Below are 23,422 nucleotides of genomic sequence, written 5' to 3'. Positions count from 1 at the left end.
TTGTCAGTTCCAGCTGCAGTGGCCAGTATGTTGGGTCAATACAACACAGAAGTGCTTCACAGGAGGCTCTCAAGCACTAAGGATGTCCCTTAGACAGGGGACGAAACGTCTGCAACACAAATTCCCAACTCGGCGAACAGAACCACTCAAAAATTAAAATCTTACTTTCTGCTAGTTATTATTTCAGTAATGAAGAAAAATAAGTTTGCTTTATTTATTTTTGCAGCAGTTATTTTGCCAAAATGCAACAAAGTACAATAAGTTACTACAATACAAATCAACATTAGTTTGCAGAATATAAATTTTGTTGTAGAGTATGCAAAAGTAATGGACAAATGTGAAAATACAGTTGAGAGCGACCATGCATTTAATAATTTACTAGCTGAATATCTACATCTCCAAATTAAATCAATCCCATCACATTATGTAGAAGCAAATTCCAAGGATACCACCATGGATTTTGGTTTTACTAACTGATCACAGTACAGCAGATCAGCCTTCTAAAGTACAAGCTGAACACTGATTTTAAGACTTGAATGGGCCACTGAGATAAGCATTTCTGTACTACCATTGTCCCAAGTAAAATTGATCTTCAGACCTGGAAAAGTCTGGATCTTCATGGTGTAATCCTCGAATTTTGAAAGTTTCAGTTTTAATTTGTATACAATAATCAGCAAATCATAGTATTTGAGTGGATAATGATTCAAATGTTTAAAATTAAAGTAGGGGGTTCTACTTTTTTTTTAATGCTCATTACATTGCACAAACAAATAAAATGAAAGTTATCTTTGCCAACAATTCTTGGCCCTCAGTCCAGTGTAAGTTAAGATTTAACTGAACATTTATAATTTCAATGAATTAACAAATTATCCCTAAAACATCATATGCACTCTAACACTTAAAATATTACAGCTATTTTCATACCACATTTCTCTTTTGTGGCTAATTTTGTGCAATGGTTGGAAATGTAGATGATCAGCAGGAGCTCCAGACATAAAGACATTTCATACAAATGCAAGACAAATTTACAAAAAGACATAGTGTTCTGTGAGCCTACCAATAAAGTCATTGAACTTGCATTGCAATGTGAAATTACATTTGCCAAAACTTAGTGAAGATATTGAAGGTGCCTACAACCTTACTACTTTCCAATAAAATCATGTTTTACCTTTGACATATACCTTATCAATACAAAGTAGCTTATGGGGGTGAGGATAAAGAAAAAGATTTATTTAAATACTTCCTCGAACAATTCAGTTGCTATCTGGAGGAATGAGACCACACTTCATGGATCAAAAGGTTGATTAGCTATTTTAACAACTAAAGAAAAATCCTGTTCAGTAATGAAGGAACAGTAATCACTATCGATCCTGAAGGAACCTCACGATGTTGGCAGACATCCCCTTTACAAACATCTCTTTGAATTTAGCAACTTCTACAAGGGGTATCTTGGGTCTGTATACAATACAGACTGCAAGGGAGACTGACAAATCAAACTGAATTCTTGCTTTACAAAATAAATTGTAAATAATTTTAAATTTATTGTACAAAATGTAAAGAATAGAACATGGGGATTAAGGGAAAACACTTAGAAAAATTAAAAATTTCTCAAATTTGCATTTTATTCTGATGGAATTAAGTTAATTGTTGTAAAATTAATTTTTCTGGACCAGGGATGTTTTTCAGTGGAGTGCACTATTTAAATACCCAAGTTATTTCTGATTGAACAAAGCTTTCCAAGATTTTCATAATTTTTAGTGAGAACATGGGACAATAAGAATTATTGATTTGGCAGGACAAGCTTTGTTCATTCCAATTATAGAGACTGCAGGAACACAACCTGTGGAGAAGCAGGATACCTGTAACTTTTGGATTTGTTTATCTAACTGCTGAACAGCCATTGCTGTCACTCTCACTGACTCAGTAAAACAGTGAGTAGCTCAGCCTCACTGTCACCATTGTACCAAATGAGAGTCAATGCCTGAATGATGCATTGGCGGGATGAATTTCCTTGGAATAATACTCTAAGAAGTTATTACTTTGAGAAATTTGGCAAAATTTTTTAAAAACTCTAGTTTTATGCTGGCTGCAGTAACATTAAACTACCTCAGACATTTTACTTTATCACAAGTGCGTTACAAGAATGAGAATTAACTAGGAACTTGTCGATTTGTGAACTGTAAATCATACATTTCTGGGAAGATTTAAGAAATTCTGTCAACTTAATAAAAACAATATCTCTAAATTTCACATGATTTCCATGAAATTGATTTATTTTCACTAAGTAATCATTAAACACATGACATAAGTAAGTACTTAGTAGGATAACTTCATTTTTTCACCATGGAATTATTAAGAAGAACTAATTTACAGATCAAGAGGTTGAGTGTAGTCTCATTCCTCCAGGTAGTGACTGAATTGTTAAGTTTTTTTTTCCCTTTATTTTTACTCCATGAGCTACTCGATATTTACAAGACTTACATCAATGGCAAAACATGATCCTATTAGAAAGATTGGGTAGTGTTGTCAAGCAGAGATTCAGGAGTTCAGGTACATAGTTCTTTGAAAGTTGCGATACAGGTAGACAGGGTGGTTAAAGCATGTACAGTCCATTGAGTAATTTGAGGGAATATTCCTGATGAAGGGCTTTTGCCCAAAACTTCAATTCTCTGCTTCTCGGATGCTGCCTGACCTGCTGTGCTTTTCCAGCAACACACTCGACTCTAATCTCCAACATCTCACTTTCGTCTGGGAATTGGGATGTTAAGTTGAGGTTGTACAGGACATTGGTGAGGCCGCTTTGGAGTACTGTGTGCAATTCTGGTTGCCTTGTTATAGGAAGCATATTAAATTGCAGAGGGCTCAGAAAAGATTCACCCGGATGTTGTCAGGACTAGAGGGTTTGAGTTATAAGGAGAGGCTGGAACTTTTATTGGGGCACAGGAGGTTGAGGGGTGACCTTGTAGAGGTTTATAAAATCACGAGGGGCTTGATCAGGTGAATAGCAATGGTCTTTTTCCCTGGGGTGAGGAGTTCAAATGAAGATATATTTTTAAGGTGATAGGAGAAAGATTTAAATGGGATCTGAAGGCAACTTTTTCCCGAGGTTGGGTACGTGGAATAAATTGCCAGCAGCAGTAGTGGATGCAGGTACAATTACAACACTTAGATAATATTTGGATAGATATATGAATAAGAAAGGTTTGAAGGGGTGTGGGCCAAACACAGGCAAGTGGTCCTAGTTTAGTTTAAGAAACTTGGTCAGTTTGTTTCTGTCCTGTATGACTATAAAACCGGTTCACAATTCATTTTATTGGTTGATAATGTTTTTAGCTGTTGAGTGTCTCTGAGTTCTTCACCATTTTTAACCTGTGATCTCCAACTACTTTCAAGATTCTATACTAACCAGGGTAGCCAATCTGCATCATCACATGTGCAAGCAGTACTTTAAACTGACTCCAAAAAATTAATAGCATAATTAAGGTTTTACAAAAAAACCACTATCTGGAGAAATGCACTTATTTTTATTAACTGAATAAACACTCTGCTAGTAACATTAAACAAGATAGTTGACTTATGCTGTTTTCCAAATTGCAACATTGTAACTGATGAATTACTTACACTTTTAAAAATTTACTAATAGTTTCACGTTAACATGGTACAGGTCATTCTGCTATAACACATGTTTCATCAACACAAATTCACTGTAATACGATTGACTAAGTGGGGACATTATTTCCTCAGCACAGCTTTTAAAACTTGTGTTGGCTGTAACACGATTACATTGCCAACATTAAGTGTGATTTTTCTATAACACAGGATTGCACAAGAACACAACCGTCATGTTATTGAAGATTGGACTACTGCAAAAAAGTAGTTAAAAAGTAAGTTGTTTTAAAAGATCAAAGAAATTAACCAACTAATACCGTGTATCATGAGGAACAGCAGTGTGTAATTTTCTCTGTCCCTTCAAGTCTTTAAGATGTCATTACTGTATCTTTCAGAGTTAATGGAAAGCTAGTTGATTATGGTAGATGGATCATCAGGTATTTAGACTAGTTTTATTTTTTGGATCACCCAGAAACCTATATAATTACCATCAGTGACACATATAATAATTAATCACATATTTCATGTATTACTCAAAGCATAAATAATGTTATTCCACCCTCAAAACGTTTACTAGGCAACATTATGCCAAAAAATGTTACTGGATCATTCTTGCCAAAATCATTAGCTCACACCCTGGTTTTTAAGACCTTCACCAGATCACAAAGAACTATTAAACAATGGATATAATTTAAGACAACAGAAAAGATCTAAGATTGGGGTAAATGTAGGGAAATTGTAAACAATTTCAGACAGCAATTCTTACTTTAAGTGTCTTTGTGCAGCTCTTCATAAACAGCCAGTGATCATCCCCAAACAATATTGGTTCCTCACGGTGTACAAATTCTTAATTAACTAGACTACAAAATACAAAATCAGGCTTTGTTCAAACCAAAATATTAACTGTTCCTCTCTCCACAGCCAGACCTATTGAATATTTTAGCCTCAGCAGTTTTTGTTTTAGCAAGCCAGATTTTCTGTCTGCAACCTAACCTATATGTAAATCCACCATTCTTCAGATTTCTTACCTTAAGATGTGCCTGCATTCTACTTTATTGGCGTGATATTCCGGCCTTGATAAAGCAGCAGCAATGCAGAAGATTTGTCCATGTAATTCTATCCAAAACTATGCACCTAATCCCGTAATGAGAAATTCTCTGCTATTTCATAATGGAAAATAAGACGTCAGGTTGTACCCAGTGATTTTCAAAATAAAAAGAATTCTCAAAACACTTTAGTGTTCACAATCTAACTTGTGTATTCAAACTACTGAAGTACATACCTGAACTGTCAGTTAAACTTTAAACGAAAAGCACAGAAGCAGAAAGAATGACGAAATCCTCATTACAGAAACCTACTTTAACTAAACACATCACAACAGTTGTAAAATTATTTTAAAATGCAACAAGCCCAATAACTGTACTTTCATTCATTGGCCATTACGGTCATTAAGCAATTAAGTTAAAGTTTTTCATAGAATAATTTTAGAAAGGTTACTGGAAATACACAGATATTATATAAAGAAATATGCTTAAAATTATATTCAATTCTATACAATTTTTACAAAAGCAACATTAAACTAAAGGGAAAAGTATTTTCTATATTTCCAATTTATAATTCAAGATATCTATTTTTTTAAAAAGAGAAATTCAAAACGAAGCTATACAATTTAATAATATTGTAAACAGGCCCTTCAACAGGCCTAATGGTAGAAGAGGTCATTTCAAAGCAAACACTTATTTGCCCTGAAGGTTTCTTAAGGCTGCCTCCATGAAAAGAAATACATTCAGTTTTTGAAGCAAACCTGAAAATGTTTCAGTGTTGTAAAAACTTAACGATGGCACACTTTCAAAAGTGTACACCAGCTTGTCTTCAGCCACATAATCAAAGAAACATATACTGATTGTCAATGGCCCGTGATTGACCTCTGGCAGCCGATTCCATTTCATAGTCTGAGTCTCGTTGCTGCCGTATTGGCACAACCACAGAGCCACTTCGCCGCAGAGCTGGAAGAGATTCCTCAGGCGAGGGCACCATGTGGAACACCTGTTCTGGAGCTGGCCGGGAAAGAGGCTCTGATGCATTGCAGCTGGAAGGAGCCAAGTGAGCAAGACTGGGTTCAGAATTCCAGCGGTGAACAGAAAACGGCAACACTGATGCATTGATTGGACAATGAGATCCTTTGGAAACAAAACAAAATGCGAATCTTAAAACCACTTCTGGTCAAACCTTAAATTTAAACTAATTTAACTTTCTGCTCTAAATCATTTTATGGTTACCATGTAAACACAACAAGTTAATCACATTGAATACATGTCAGTAATGAGGCAGGCAAATTTCAGTCCTGATATTTAACTACACATCTGCTTCTTTCTATTTATTAGTCTCACTACTACTTAAAAGAGTTTGTTAAAATTTTAACTTCTGAGAAAGCAGTGATTAGTAGTTTCTAATAACAGTCTTCAGACATTTTATAAAATGTCATGATCCCAAACCTGTAAACAAGACAAGCCTCTATCCAACATTTCGTTTGCACAGATGATGAACACAAAATAACTTTCTAAGTTTCTCACATTTGATTTCAAATGTCAGAAACAAATTCCAAATGCAGAATTCGAAAAGTGAATTTTCGATTTCAATCGCAGAAAATATACAGGAGACTTTCTTTCTTTGTCTTTTATTATCTTATTTTTAATTCAAGAAATATTTTCTTTAACAAACCAGTTGTTTGAAAATTAGCATATTCAAATGAATGAACTTCATTGGATAGTCATAGACTGTAGCAGAACTGTAAATGAGTAACAATCTCCATGTCTTATACATTGTATGGGTGCAGAAACTGGCATAGAAGGAATTTTACGGTGTTCTTTACAAATAGACTTGCAATGCAAACCTTGTTCAGCAAGTTTCTGATGAGCTCATTTCCTCCTGCGGGAAACCAACATTATGATAGTGACAATCTGGCAGGAAATGAGGACAAGAAAACTCATAAAATTTACACCAAAGCGGTAATTTCCTGGAATCTTACATGTCCTTTGCCCACAAGTCTGACTTTAACCGAATCTTCAGTTTGAAGAATTTGTCGGCACAAGTGGAGGCAACAAATTGACAAAGGGGAGAGATTAGTGAAGCTCAAAACATGGTACCCCTATGAAATACTCCAGGAATAAATCAGGATGATACTAAACCCACAATTATTTTATCAATTATAACACTTTGTTTCAGAAACATTAGAACAAAATAGCTTTCATTCTTCCTTTCAGACTCTCCTTGAAATGAATTTATGGGTCATAATGTTTTAAACTTGGAGTGCTGCCCTTGTGTTAATGAAGTACTAATCAGTTTGTTGTTCACATAAACTGTTTCCTCTCTGACCCATTGTTAACTTTTCTCCCTCTTTGATCTGGGTCCAAAAGAAATCACAGAATCAAGGAATATCCTCCACGAATCCTTAGATTCTAGAAACGTGCTGAAGGATTGGCAAACCGATCATGTAACACCCTTGTTGAAAAAGCAAGATGAAAACCAAACTATAACCCAGTTATCTTAACATTTGTCGTTGGGAAAATGCTTGAGTCTACTGGAAAGGATTCAACAGCAGAACATTGAGAGATGTATCATGTAATCAAGCAGATTCAACCTGGCTTCACAAAAGGAAATCATGCTGACAATTTTAGAGTAATGAGCAGGATTGATAATTTGAAAGCTGTAAATGTAACATATTTGGATTTCCAAAAGGAGCTTGAAAAGGTAACACATGAAGGCTACTTAACAGGCCCCATGATATGGAGGGTAGTATATTAACTTTGATAGGAAATTGGCAAACTAATAGAAAGAGAGGTTGGATAAGGGGATGTGTCTTTGTAATTTTGCAAAGTTGCAGGGGCTGAGGTTCCCAAATGCTACCTGGGCCCCCAGGCCTGTCTTATCTGCAGTCACATACCCTTGTCCCTGATCAGAAATGAAATTGGAATTTGAATGACTAAGTGTGAATGTGATTGCCACCTGAAGCAAAGTGCCCAGGTAGCTTTCCATCTGTCTGATGTGGCACAATGCCTGCAGCTCCTCAAGCCACAAACATTTACTGCAGATGTGTTTGCCTTGGATTACCAACAGCGCCCACATACTGCAGCAGCAACATATCACCCATCTTCCTATCACCATTTTAGTTTATTTATTAATTACTCTAGAATTTTTAAATTTAATTATTGCTTTTAAAATAATCACCAGTATGAATCTTATACTGACACAGTGATGGCCTTGGTAGTACTTTGTTGGTTGTAAAGCATGTTGAGATGTTGGGTGATCGTGACAGGCACTACATAAATGTAAATCTTTCCTTGCTTCCATGCCCGTACCTCCATGCCCACAGACAGAGAAAGAATTCAGTACACACCTCTGTCACTGCATAAGTGAAAGGCATAAAGTATCAGAGAACACAGAGTGGAAAGACCAACTAAAGACCAGATGAATAGCCAGCCGAGTTGTCTCCTTGCCTTAGCTAAACCCCTCATGACTGGTTATATCCAGACTGATAGTGAAGCAGGCACAGTCTGAGCATTAGGGCCAGATCATTCAGATGTTCAAAGTTTGCGCGAAGATTTGTAGCTCGGGTGCTCGTTGTTGTGGTTCTGTTCGCCGAGCTGGGAATTTGTGTTGCAGACGTTTCATCCCCTGTCTAGGTGACATCCTCAGTGCTTGGGAGCCTCCTGTGAAGTGCTTCTGTGATTACCATAGTGCTTACCATACATCAAGAACATTTCTGAACTGACAGCCAGACTACTGCGACCACTAGGACTCATAACAGCACACAAACCAACAGCCACTCTCAGACAACAACTCACCAGGACAAAGGACCCAATACCCTGCATGAGCAAAACCAATGTAGTGTACAAAATCCCATGCAAGGACTGCACAAAACACTACATAGGACAAACAGGAAGACAGCTAACGGTCCGTATCCATGAACACCAACTAGCCACGAAACAACACAATCAGCTATCCTTAGTAGCCACACATGCAGATGACAAGCAACGGGAATTCGACTGGGACAACACTATTATTATAGGACACACGAAACAACACAATCAGCTATCCTTAGTAGCCACACATGCAGATGACAAGCAACGGGAATTCGACTGGGACAACACTATTATTATAGGACAAGCCAAACAGAGAACAGCCAGGGAATTCCTAGAGGCATGGCACTCATCCACTGATTCAATCAATAAGCACATCGACCTGGACCCAATATACCGACCACTGCAGCGGACAGCTGGAACTGACAACCGGAAGCGGCAGGTTCAAACCACTATAAATGCCAGAGGAAACATCACAGAAGCGCTTCACAGGAGGCTCCCAAGCACCGAGGATGTCACCTAGACAGGGGACGAAATGTCTGCAACACAAATTCCCAGCTCGGCGAACAGAACCACAACATTCAGATGTTTGGAAGAACTTCTAAGCTCAAAGGGTGGGAGATGTTTGGAACTCTCACAAAATAAAGTGAATATAGGATCAGTTGTTAAGTTTAAATCTGAGGCAGGTGCATTTTTGTTAAGCATATGATGTTAGGAGATATGGACCAAAGGCAGCTATACAGAGTTAGGCTGCAGATCAGCCAAGACGCCACTGACCAGTGAATCAGACACCTAAATGATCTACTCTTGTTCTTATGTCGATACCATCTTCTCATGAAGTCTTATAACTAGCCACCAGGAAAGACCCCAGAATGTACTCCCTAATGGTCTTGCTGTGCCTCTCCTCTCTACAGTTTAATTATAACAAACAACAGGCTGTCTAAAGAATCATAGCCCAACTTAGCCCAGAACTAAAAATCTGCAGCAAATGAGGCAAATTGGTCAGACTCATCTTCTATACAGGTCTAACACAACCAGAATGCTCAGGTTCTTTACTGGCTTTTCTCTCTGGTACCAGTTGGAAGATTTTATTTATTATACAAAGATATGTCTGTGCCAATTGAAAGACCGAACTAAACAAAGTCAAGGCACAAAAATAATGACAAATCTGAAGAGATTCCAAGATGTGAATATTCAACATACATACATCAACAGAATGCCTGTGCTGCAAATAAACTTCTCAAAGAAATGGTGGGTAGTGTTTGACACATTCCATTTTCATATGCAGTCAAACAGGTTATAAAGACTGAAATCTCTGTGCATCTAGTGGAGGACATATGTCTGTCCGTACAGGCTGCACTGTTAACTATTTGTCCCTAAACCTCCATTGCTTATTTCCTCTGTCCCAACAATGTGATGCAGCTCAAACCCCAAAGGAATGCACATTCCTCCATTTTTTCACACCTACTTGGCCATGTGCCTGTCCAAGCAGTATTGATTAGGGACAAAACCATCCTTTCCCCAGATAGCTGCAGCCCACTAGTGTCCAATGATTTACCGGATGCAGGTGACTACTTTATACCAGCTTTAAATGTACCAGAATCTGAGCTGGTAGCCACAAGTATCAGGTGAGCGAGCCCCTTGGCTGAATATTGGGACTGCTGTCAATGGCAGGTTTAGGGTCTCTCAAAGTAGAAGATTAGAAGGGAAAGGTTGGAGTGAGTTCGAAAATAAGAGATCCATGATCCCAGAATCAACAGCTCACTCCACATGACAGACAGGTGAATCAGAGTTGGGAAAAGGCGGGGCCATTCTGCATTCCTTAATTCCAAATGCCACAGGCTCTGTCACACTTCAGCCCCTGATACAGACAGGCATCCTCTTTGGAGATAAAGAGTCCTGTACTGCCCTACTACTTACAATTAAACACCACCTCGTTTTGCAAGAAATGGAAGAAATAAGTGTCGATGACCTACCATGGCTGAGTAGTTTTCAGAAGTGGGAACAACAAGAACTAGATGGGAGTGTGAGGTGGAGTATCTAGATGTTCGATTTGAGACCTGAGTGTCTGGGATTGTGGTTCAGTGAATGATTGGGTAAAGAATGGCAAATACAAGAACTTGTTTACACTTACTGACCTTGACCAACAATGTGAGGTCTCCTAGCACTGCTGCCAGCTCTTTGGGTCCCTTCCTTTGGCACTGACAACCCTGCTCAACTGACAACTTGCTCAATCCTTTCTGATGTGGTCCTTAGACTTGCTGGACTCTAGAAAAACCAAATAGGATGTCTTCTCCTGTACACCTTCACCACTAAGGCTTCTAGGATTAAATCCATGACCTCTGAACATTCAGTGCCCTTGTTTTGTTATTGTTCCTCATTATTACAGCAGTCACCTGTAATTCAGTGCAGCTTACCTTCAGAAATGGCAGGCTGCCTTTCAGAACAGAAGGCTGATTACACCATGGGTTCTCTGCAAACACTGCTCAATCCTTTGCTGAGCAGCAGCATCTTAGCAGATGCTGGGCCCTATGTACCAATCATGCAGATGAGGTGACATCAAATTTACCACCAGAACCAAAGCTGGCAAGTGAAGAATAATGACCCTTGTAACCAAAAAGATAGTGCAACCAATTTTCAATTCTTAATATTTTGCACTAGAAGAACTGAGTTCTCAGTAGCATTGAAGTTTACTGTATGTTAAAACTTCGAATCCTTCAGAATTATTAGCAAGTGATTCTAGATGAATTCCTTAAAAATGCAGGCAAGTATAAATGTCCAGAACATAAATTAGGGAAGATTCACTTCTCACAGAGAAATCTGCTTTTATTCAGTGCACTTTGAATACAAATTACACAGCCAGTTGTTCCACTTCCAGTTTAAGTAGACAAAGGAAGTGATACTCTTCATCAAAAAGAGTAAAGCTGCATGTTACGTGAATGGAGGTCACAGCAAAACTGGACTGTGGTGAGCTGTTACGGTAAAACATTCTTGTCACGAGGCTACTGAATTTGGGGGAAGGAAATAAGAACTGAGAATGTTTCACCTGTGCCTGGTTCTGCACACACTTCCCTTACATCAATAGATGTAAAGTTAAGAGATAATTACACTACATTGTTGTTAAGTCACAAAATATATAACATCAAACAGCATAGAGCAGCGCAGTTGAATATCAAATAGCACAGGAATTGACAATTCAGCGAATGCATGGTATATGGAGTCAGGTTATGTAATAAGTACAGCCAATACAAATGTTTATAATTAAGCCTGTACATTGTTAAAATTCATTCACTTCACATCCTAACCCAACTCAACTGCACGCTTTTGAACAGAAACCATTTGGTAAACTGGGAGACCTATTCATTATGATCTGAATAAAAGGAGGACTCACTACAATTACACAAAGCAACATATGTTTTGTAGTCCTGGGTTACAAATTCTCACATGAAATTGAATGAACACCATGCTGACTTCAGTATTTCATTCTAGATTACCCTGTGACATGTAGGGCTAGCATGATACTGAAAGGTGCTAATCAGCAAGGAAAACTTCACATCTCTGCATCAAATAAACAGCTTTGGGGAAAAATGCTAATGAGATTATCAAGAAATGTGAGTATAATTTGACCTTGGCATAATCAGCACAATTTCCAGGTTGGATTCCTGCAGGGAATTCTAGGCCAGGTGTGGGAGGATTATGTCTAGAGGACTCAATAAGCTTTTCTCTCTCCCTGCCTTATTATACAATATGAAACTGGAAAGATGATTGTTCCAAATTATACCACCAGGGGGTGGTATAACACACCAGATCAGAAAAGGATCATTAAAATTGGATTCAATGTGGAGAAGTCACATCCTACTAGAAGGGGAAAAAACAAAACTATCCATACAGTCATAGAGATGTACAGCACAGAAGCAGACCCTTCAGTCCAACCCGTCCATGCCGACCAGATATTCCAACCCAATCTAGTCCCACCTGCCAGCACCTGGCCCATATCCCTCCAAACCCTTTCTATTCATATACCCATCCAAATGCCTCTTAAATGTTGCAATTGTACCAGCCTCCACCACATCCTCTGGCAGCTCATTCCATACACGTGTGTGAAAAAATTGCCTCTTAGGTCTCTTTTATACCTTTCCCCTCTCACCCTAAACACTTCAGTAGATGGAGGTGGTAGAACGGTAATATTAACAGACATGCTACATAACAACTGATCCCTTCTTAATGTGCATTAAACATAGCTCAGAATATCAAAATTGAGATAATAAAAAAAACGGAAAATCCAAGCCTGCTGCAGCAATAGTCAGTTTAATTATTTAAACTAAACTGAAAAGTTACATGCAGTGGACAAACAAAATGACAACCACATAAAGCCAAGCAACAACTCCCAAGTTTTCCAAATTAAAATGTTGTGTAATAAGTCACAGATGTACTTTATAACTGAGAGCCTGCCAAATCACCACCAAGACAAAACTATTGAGAGCAGCAAATAACCATCAGTAAGAAAAATCTCCAAAGTAAAGCAAAAAAACAAGATTTTATCACAACTAAACATTCACAGCTGAGAAACCTACCATTAAAGTAAATCAAAAAATGATCAGTGTACATTTGAAATATTTGTACAGAATAATAAAGCATATTTAACTTCATTGATGTAAAGGAATAATGTGTAAGCCTAGAAGTGACTTTAATAATGACCCAGAAATCAATAGAGAGACCAGAGTATATGAGATTGGTCTAACCAGGACCAAAAAAAGTATGAATTTCTACAAATATGTGAGAACAGAGGAAAGAAAGATAGAAGGGGTCCTTTAGAGGCTGATGAAGGGGAAATTAGAATGGGGAAAATTGGAAATAGCCCAGATAGTAAACAAGTATTCTTTTAGTTTGTCTTCACAGTAGAAGGTATGTAAATCATCCCAGAAATAGTGGGGTCTCATGAGAGTGAAATGTAAAAGAAGTTATAAAAGAAGTAGCTGCAGGGATATCACTTATTGGGATTTACTAAAACTCCCTAATATTCAAAAAGGTCCCAGCAGATTTGAAGGTATTAAAGCATTTGTTGCCAATAAGAAAACAACAAGGAGGTACTTGGAAACAGAGGTCAAAACCATTGTTTTTCAAGAACACCTCAAGATTTTCTCAAGGGCTGACTTTTTGATTTTCAGAGGTTTTTTTTGGCTTTCAGGGGCTTTTTTTCTCATTCTTACTAATTCATTTATGGCAGTATTTGCTGACACGGGAACTGCGTGCTCACCAGGAAACGTGCATGGTTCCAGACTCTGTACGTCATTGCACCATGCACAAAGTCTACACTGGGTCTGTGCACTGAATAGGCGCAACACTGAAACTGGAAATACAGGGGGTTTCAGAGGTGAGGATGGAGAATAGAGAGGGGGCAGAGAGAATGGGGGGTACAAAGAGAATGACGGAAAAGAAAGCATGGGGAGACAGAATGGTGGGCGGGGGTGGGTGACAGAGAATGGGGAGTAGAGAGTGAACAGTAGGGAGAGAAAAATAACAGGAGATGGGGGGGTGGGGGGGGAAACAGGAGATGATTCTCTCTGAGGGAGGCTCCCCTCCACCACCTTGCCTTAATCTCTTCCCTCCCCGGCTTGATTCCTTGTGGTCGGATCCATTAACATGCATATGTGTATTCGCAGTGAATGATGCACATTCTCCACAGTATTAGCAACACAACCTTCATTACGTGACGTGGTTACATGGCAACAATACCTTTTGTATTTGAGTTAACAGAATATTTGAACTCACACATCAGCAAAATTAGAAGAAATCACTGCCACCCCATCAAACTTAAATTCATAACACACAAGGAAACCTTTCATTTTCTAGGTACCACATAATATCTAAGTTACCACAAGATAACAGAAGTTGGCAAATTTTTTAAAAAATCATTTCACATACCTCTGTACATTAAAAGCCATCACCGTAATTTTTTTTTGTAGGCTGGGAGGTTGGAGCTAAATGATTGCATGTTTGTCTCTAACACAGTCACTGCATTCAAAATAATTCAGCATATTTTGAGATGTGATGATACAAAACTGCAAATCCTTATGAAATAAAACTGTTCGTGTATTAAATTGTCCAACTAACAGAGTATTTATTTTAACAGCATCCACATTTTTCTTTATATAGTAGCTTCCTGACCTTCAATAATTCTAAGATACAGATTCCACATTCACTTGCAAGGAGTAACTTTCAGCTGCAGCCATGACCCCTCACTTCAGAGCCCTGCTCATCCCACTTTGCAGATGTCTCTCTCCTCCTTTGCAGCCTCCTATGTTCACCTTTGTAGCCACTCTCCTCCTCCTCTGGAGCTTCTCAGGTTCCATTACAAGCTGTCGCTCACTCCTTTGCATTCCAATGTTCATTCCCACACCAGTCCATCAGCCTCACTTTCTCTTCAGTCTCAGTGGCCTTGTTCTCTGCCCCACCTCACTTTCCCACTGCTGCTCCAACCATAGACTGCCCCCTCCCAGATTTGCTTCTGATAATCTCACATTGAGCCTAACAGCAGAAAATGCAAAAGACAACTGGCCTGTGATTGATGGAGAGCTTTTGGGGACAAATTCTCAACCCTCACCTTCCTGCCATCATGTATTTTGAGCTCTACTTCGAAAGCCATAATATGATTAGACAAAGGCAACTGTTTTATGAAAGGGAAAACGTGACGAAAAATCTATTATTCTGTGGATGTAACCGGAACAATAAAGGACACCTGGAATTTTCCAAATTGCACTTGGTTTCAAAAAGAATAGGAAAGGAGACTTAAAGACTTCAAAATAGTATTGGTTCAACTTTTATAAATAGAATTCAAATGTTCAAATGATTCCCTGGTGTGAACTTTTACGAAGGAATAGGTTGTAATATGCTTTTGAAGGTTCCCAGTTTGACCTCCATGCTATGATTCAAGGTGCAACACGGTAGCAACTGACTTCAGTACTCCAGGTTTATGGAGAGGAAACTCAATCAAGCTTCCCTCTTCTGATTAGAAGTACAAGGTGTCGGTCACTGCTGAGGATAGTACTGAGCTCATCTGTTGCTCCCATTCCAACAGGGTCAAACATCGCAAGGAGGAAAAGGGGAGACAACTGGCAGAGAATAATGGCAGAGAAAAGGTGCAACTTCTTGGTGGAGTTCAAAAGTTGTGTCAATTGGTTTTGGATTACAAAACAGATTAAAATGTTTCTATTTCTTTACAATTAAGTACAAAAATGGGAATAAACCGTTCTGAGGATAGTGTGTTTGAAATTTTTAATGGAAGGCTACGTGCGAGATACAAACTAGTAGTTGAGGAAATAACATTCAGACATTACCAGCTAAGATATATAGTCCAGGTCAATGATTTACAGCAATTAAAACCACATTGTGCTACAATATGCAACGATTTTTGGCAAGAATCCAATCGCGTGATAAACCTTCCTGTAGTTGAAGTTGGGATAGTTACAACCCCCACACGCTCAGTGCACCGAGCCAAATATAGGGATAGGTAATCAGCCTTTAGTGGATACAGCCTTTACTGTTTATCCAGAAAACTGCACTTGACAGATGGTGTAGATATCTGCACCAGTAAGTGTTCATTCCAGGAACAAATCTGCACAGGAAGTGCTGCTATTATACCACCCAATCAATGTACATTAGACAATGTACAGGAACACACTTAAAATCTGGCTGTGTGATCCTCTGTTATAACTTCTGATCAATTTTTAAGTATCTCAACATTTTTAGAATATATTTGATGTCTCTCCAGCAACAAGATTTTCTGCTTAATTCTGCAATTGCTTCTTCATGTCACACTTTTAAAAAGGGAATATTAGTCTGCACCATTTCAAAATCAAGTCTTTACAAAGTGGTATGCATGCAATAACTATCACCGCAGGAAAAAGTACCATGATAACTAACGGGGCTAAAAGCTGATAAGTTTCATAGAGACAAAAAAAAACCTTGCAGATGTTGAAATCCAAGGTAGACAGGCAGGAGGCTGGAAGAACACAGCAAGGCAGGCAGCATCAGGAGGTGGAGAGGTCAACGTTTCGGGTGTTATCCTTCTTCAGGACTGGGGGTGGGTTTAAGGGGAGCTGCAGATAAAGATGGGGGTGGTGGTGAGGTAGGGATAGGTGCAAGTTTGTTTCATTGTGTGGTCAAAAGGCTAAAGAGGTCACACCGCTGTGGCAGTGAGAAAGAGACTCACTGAGTGAAAGTCTGAGACAGGCAGAGAACTCCTTCAAAGTGAGCATCCTTTGAAGTTTCATAGAGCTGACGGGTTACCTCAGAGGACAATAAAGGACGTTGCTATAAAGGTAGTGGATGCACTGGTAGCAATCTTCCATGCATGTTCGATTCTGGAAAGTACCAAATGATTAAAAGATTGCCAATGTAGCACCTTTATTCAAAAAGGGAAGGAGACAAAATAACAGGTAACTATAGACCAGTGAGCTTAACATTAGTGACTGGGAAAACATCAAAGTCTACTTTAAAGAACATAATAGTGTTTAAAAATACACAATCTAAATAATGCATAATATAACCAAACAGAGTCAGCGTGGATTCATGAAGGGGAAAGCATTCCTGACAATTTTGTTAAAATTTGTTGTAAAAATAACAAGCAAGATAGATGAAGAGGAACCACAGTTTAGATTTCCAATATTTAGAACCAAATTTTAGATTTTCAGTGTGCATTTGATAAGGTACCATAGATTAGGCTCTTATATTATTAAGTAGCCTAGGTGTTGGGTTAGTATATTAGTATGGAGAGAAGATTGCTAACTAACAGAAGACAGATTTGGGATAAAATGTGCCACAGGAATCAGTGATGGGGCACAATTATTCACTTCCTTCATCCAAGTTATTGTAAATGTACTTTACCAAATTTTGTGGATGACAGAAATAGATGGAAAGGCAAGTGGTGAAGATGACACAGAGTCTACAGAGGGATATAAACAAGTTAAGTTAATGAATTCTAATATGGGAAAATGTGAGGTTATGTACTATGGCAGGAAGAATACAGGAGCTGAATATTATTTAAATGAAGAAAGACTGTAGAAAGCTGCAGCCCAGAGGAATTTGGGGGTTTACAAGTTCAGCAGTTAATAGGGAAAGCTAATGCCTTTATTTTAAAGGGAACAGAGTATAAATATAACTAGTATCACTAAAACTGTACAAGGCATTAGTTGGACCATACCTAGAATATCATAAACAGTTTTGGTTTCCTTACCTAAGGACAGATACACTGAGATTGGAGGTGGGCCAGAGAAGGTTCACAAGATTGAGCCCAGGTATGGAGAAATTTTCTTTGGAAGAGAGGTTGAGTACATACGTTAGGCCTGTACTCCTTAGAGTTTAGAAGAATGAGAGAGAGGACATTATTGAAACATATAAGGGTTTCTTAGGGGGCTTAACGGGGTCGATGTTGAAAGTTTGTTTTCCCTTGTATGAATCTAGAATCAGAGGGCGTAATCTCAGAATAAAGGATCACCGAGTTAGGGCAGAGAGGAGAGGAATTTCTTCACTCACATGGTAGTGAATCTGTAGAATTTTTTTTAGATTCCCTACAGCGTGGAAACAGGCCCTTCGGCACAACCAGTCCACATCAACCCTCCGAAGAGTAATCCACTCACACCCATCTCCCTCTGACTAATGCACCAAACACTTTGGGCAATTTAGCATGGCCAATTCACCTGACCTGCACATCTTTGGATTGTGGGAGGAAACCAGAGCACCCGGAGGAAACCCACGCAGACACGGGGAGAATGTGCAAACTCCACACAGACAGTCACCCGAGGCTGGAATCAAACCTGGGACCCTGGTGCTGTGAGGCTGCAGTGCTAACCACTGAGCCACCGTTCGTTACTGCAGAAGGCTGTTGAAGCTTAGTCATCATGTACATTCGAGGGTTAGAGAGACAGGTTTTTAAACAATAAGGAAGTCAAGGGTTGGTTGGGGGGGGGAGGGGGGGGAAGAGGCAGGGCAGGAAAGTGGAGTTGAATATGATCAGATTAGCCATGATCTCACCAAATAGCAATACTGAGTTGGTAGGCTGAATGACATTCTTCGGCTCCTACCTCTCATGGTGTTATGAACTTAAAAGTTCCTGTTATTTGTCCTAGTCAGGTTTTTTTACATACTGGAGCAATTTGCACCACTGAGAACCAGCTTTCCTGGTTATAACCAGCTGAACTAACATCATCCAGCATTAGCACTAATCCAGATAAATTTGACATTTCAACCCTGCACTCTCCTCACATAGATGATCTCAAATATCCCTTTCTCCAGAACCACTCACTGTGTCAAACAAAGATAACAATTTTTAAAAAATCAAACAGAAGCCCAACAGCATTTGATGTCACCTCTTGGTGCAGGAAATTAAGGGAACACTTGTATTCTCCAATCTCATCACCAGCCCAGCACTTCCTAATTCAGCTCTGACTTCCTAATTCACATCCTCCCAGGGTCAAAGGCTGAACCTAGGGATACCAGGGGATACGAATCAAATGCAGAGAAATGGACAAAGTTTGGTAGAAGATTCATAGCTCGGGTGCTCGTTGTTGTGGTTCTGTTCGCCGAGCTGGGAATTTGTCTTGCAAACGTTTCGTCCCCTGTCTAGGTGACATCCTCAGTGCTTGGGAGACTCCTGTGAAATGGAGTTCAAATGCATCGGGCATAATCTAATAGAGTGGCAGGAAAGGAAACGGAGTGGAATGACTTGTTCTTACATTTTGAGGATCTGGCCTGTAATACTTCCATTAATCAAATACCCCTTTCCTTCATCATCTAGATGCAAGTTCAAGCTTGAAAGCATATTCACAATATTAGCATGAATGCAACGGTCTGGCTTTCAATTTTCAGCTGCAACTGGAATGTATGTGTTAAGAAGTAAAATTACTAAAACACCAAGAGTCTAAATAGCATAACTATTACATCTCTATGACTCTATAACCACAGTCCACACGTAGAGAGGAATATTAAACCTTAATGTGAATCTACTTAATTTTCTCTTTGCAGATGTTGAGGGATTTATTTGCAGTTCCATTTTTTAAAATCTGTATGTATAGTACTCCGGCACGTGCATTTTATTAAGATGATGACTGACAACAAATTCATTCATGTTTCAAACATCATATTTATATCTGCTTACAGCTTTGCTAATATAGAGCTTTGTACAGCATGTGACCAGTTCTTGGGGACTCAGGTATGAGATGCTTTGGCCCTCTTTGGGAAAGCATGTTCCTGGTGAACCTGTAAGAGTCGCTGGTAGACAAAAATCATGATGGTGAACCTGGGGGACACTCAGTGTGTATGCAAAGATGCAGAACTAATGATGATCCAGAGTACAAGGCACATAGTGTTCCCAGATGCAGACAATCCAGGGCACATGACAACTGGCACATATAGTTAGTCCCTTGACTGTAATAGAACAGCAAGTGAACTCATCTGCACAGGTACAGCCATTTAAACACATTCAAGTCTGAATTATTTGAGAGACAGAGTTCACTTCTTGGTATTGTCTTGTTCACAGAATACAATGCACCTGAAAGAGCACTTAGATGGATTTCATGAGCTCAATTTTTTCACAATAGTCAAAGCTTACTCTTAAAACATCACAATTTTCCAAAAAAAAAATGCTTACCAGGCTGATTTTAATTTCTTTAGTGCAACTTAGCATTTTCTATCTGCTGCACTGTCATTCTGATTATAAAACCTCTCGAAGCTTCCTCTTTATCTTTAACCATGTGGCAATTTTGGCTCTGAGCTCAGCTCTGCATTTTTAAAAATCTTTTGCGCTGCTCATCTAAGTCCAGCCCACATATTTTAATCAGGATAGATCTTCTTTCACTTTTTGGTGTCTGTATTCACTTGCTTTAATCTATGTTTTAATCCAGCCATGAATAAAACAAGAAGTGCTCCCATACCAGTAGTCAATTTTGAATTTCAGTTTCTGAAATAAATAATTGTCTTTATCAAAGTTGTTCTCGAAAATTCCAACTTGGCTAGTAAAATATGCATATTAGAAGAGTCACTTAAATTTCGTAAAGTTTATAGCCTATGAAAGGTCAAAAATTTGAATACAAGCAGCTTTCAGTATAACGTTTACTCTCCCCATGAGGCCTTTCCCACTATGTTACTTCCTTTAGGAGAAGAGATGGTCGAGTCTGGGTATTTCTTCAGGATCCATGACAGCAACATTCACTGCCTCCCTAACAGGAACAAAGCTCGCTTGCACAGGGTGAGCTGGATAGCCAGATTTAACTCAGGAACAGATGGAAAACTTTATCATAAAACAGTGCATTGGAAAAGCCTGGCCAGAAGATGACTGATCTCATGCCGAATGCAGCAGAGAGGCTGAGTGATGTAAATCAGTAGGATTTGAACTTTTGGACACATAAATTGGAGATCCATTTATAGAGTCATAGATTTATCCAACATGGAAACAGACCCTTCAGTCCATCGCACCCATGCTAAACTAATCCAGTCCCATTTGCCACCACTTGGCCCATATCCCTGTCTATGCTTCCTATTCATATACCCATCCAGATGCTTTTTAAAATGTTGCAATTGTACCAGCCTCCACCACTTCCTCTGACAGCCCATTCCATACATATATCACCCTCCATGAAAAGGAGGCCTCTCAGGTCCCTTTTAAATATTTTCTCTCTCACCTTAAGCCCATGCTCTCTAGTTTTGGACTCCCCTAACTTGGATAAAAGATATTGGCTATTCACCCTAAGCATGCTCTTCATGATTTTATAAACCCCGAAAAGGTCACCCCTCAGCCTCCAGCTCTCTAGGAAAAAAGCCACAGGCCATTCAGTCTCTCCCTATAACACAAATTTTCCAGTCCCAGCAACATCCTTGTAAATCTTGTCTGCACTCTCTGAAGTTTAACAATATCCTTCCTATAACAGAGACACCAGAATTGAATGCAATATTCTAAAAGTGACCGAACCAATGTCCTGTACAACATGATACCCCATCTTATATATTCAATGCACTGACCAATGAAGGCAAGCGTGCCAAATGCGTTCTTCACCACCCTGTCTACTTGCGGCTCCACGTTCGAGGAACTATGCATCTGCACCCCTAGGTCCCTTAGTTCAGCAGCATTCCCAAGGCCCTGTATTAACTGTACAATTCCTGCCCTGATTTGCCTTACCAAAACACAACACCTCATATTTATCTAAATTAAACTCCATCATTTCTAAGCAAGGAGCTGTTTGCAAATTCCTTGATTTTTCTACGTGAGTTACTTTGTTCACATTCTGAATCAAAATGTTTCTAAAGATTTAAGGTATTTGACACCTTTGTTAACACTCTACATATCGCCCTTTCATCACTTCAGTTTCTGTATTCAAGGTTCATCCTGCACCATTCATGTTGGCTCCAGAATGTTGCAATTGGTAAGTGTATCTTCCACTGCCCTCTCTTTTCAGCATTCTCAAAGGATTATTCTGTCCATGAAACCCTCAACCACTCATCAGTCCTAACACCCAATCTGTTCCCTACAGTGTTGCAAGCACTGGAGGCGAGCACTGAACCTAAACTTTATTACTTATTACAACTATTGCCACTCTCTTTGGCTTTTGCCATATGAAATCTTTCATTAGTTAATTCCTGCCATCTACCCAATCACTAATTGTGGTTATCATGCCCCTCTCTTGCCCTTCTATTGATTTAAAGATATTTATAGTTGTATCTTCCATAAGTTCTGAAGAAAGGGCATTGACCTTAAATATTAACTCTACTTCGCTTCACATTTGCTAAGTATTTCCATAATGTTTTTATTTTAAATTCAGATCTCCAGCAATGTTTTGTGTCAAAGATGGCTTTCGTGGGTCGATAATACCTTTTTACTCGTGAAACATCATTGTGAAGAAACCTTTTTTTTGGTTTGGAAAAAAAACCCAGAGACAGTTCAAGTGTCATCTTAATGGCCCTATAGAGCAAATATCATTGTTAGCTACTTACTTTAATCCATTAAATAGTTGGAGCATTCCAAATTTCCACCAGCTCTTCCAAAAGTATTTTCCAAAAATCTACAAGACTGAATAAAACTATTACCTTCCATAATTGGGTTACTCAAGTATCACCATGTCCTGAAAAGCAATCACCCAAAGAAGGCTTGTCTCCACCAGTAAGGATTTTCTTTGGAGCAAGTCAGAGTTTAAACTGATAATCTTAGATCTATTGACACATTGCATTCTAATAAGGACAAACTTTTTCTGCCTTGAAAATTCTATTAAAAATACTCAGATGATCTTTTCTTACCTTGCTGGTGAGGGAACGCCACAACATAACTCGACAGTTTGACTTCACAGGTTGTGCCACACTCCAACGGTATCGCAAACCTTCCAAAATAGTTCAGCATTTCTGTGACAGACTGGAAACAGAAGTGTTGGACTAGGCACTGTCCTCTTTCTGTGACAAGCAGTCGGAGATGCTAAAAAGTTAGAAAAACATTTGTGAATCACTACAAGATTCTATTTGGTATTACAGTAGTTACTGGGCACAGTCTAGTTTACTAAATTTAGCAAATAAAACTTTATTTTGCAAGATGATTCAGCTCAAGAACAAAAATAATCCTCAAGACCTTGTCATTCCCTACTTCAGGAGTAGAGAATGATCATTGTTCTCAACAAAATCAACCAACCAAGGTCAGAGAATGATCAAAGCTGCAATTTTCGGTCTGTTAGGTCCTGTACCACACCATAGAGAGAAATTACGCTTAGAGCTGTTGGACAACAATATAAAGTTTATTTACTTACATAGAAATGCACAGGAGTTACAAGGTAGAAACATACATTCTGCCTAATTAGTCCATTACTTGTGTAGTAAATAGTTCAAATCACAGTTATTCATTTTTTACCACGTCCATTTCTCCCTTTTTATTTCATTTGTCCATCCAAGCTCATTTTAAATTTTGACTTAGATCATCTTAT

General features: G+C 38.8%; 1 protein-coding gene across 4 annotated transcripts in view; it reads right to left on the bottom strand.

The window, feature by feature from the left end:
• Nucleotides 1-214: 214 nt before the first annotated feature.
• The window catches only part of sh2b3 (SH2B adaptor protein 3), a 185,729-nt gene continuing 162,521 nt past the window's right edge, over nt 215-23,422 (bottom strand). For all 4 annotated transcript variants that reach the window (XM_072587547.1, XM_072587546.1, XM_072587545.1 and 1 more), the window contains exons 7-8: nt 22,752-22,923; nt 215-5,789 (exon numbers count right to left, since the gene is read on the bottom strand). In XM_072587547.1, the coding sequence (XP_072443648.1) occupies nt 5,494-5,789; nt 22,752-22,923 (468 nt within the window). In that variant the 3' untranslated portion in view covers nt 215-5,493. The remainder of the gene's footprint in view (nt 5,790-22,751; nt 22,924-23,422) is intronic.

The sequence above is a fragment of the Chiloscyllium punctatum genome, chromosome 17 (assembly GCF_047496795.1).
Source record: "Chiloscyllium punctatum isolate Juve2018m chromosome 17, sChiPun1.3, whole genome shotgun sequence".
Classification (NCBI taxonomy): Eukaryota; Metazoa; Chordata; class Chondrichthyes; order Orectolobiformes; family Hemiscylliidae; genus Chiloscyllium; species Chiloscyllium punctatum.
The sequence above is the reverse complement of the archived record's forward strand: the minus strand, read 5'-3'. Positions and strand labels throughout refer to the sequence as shown.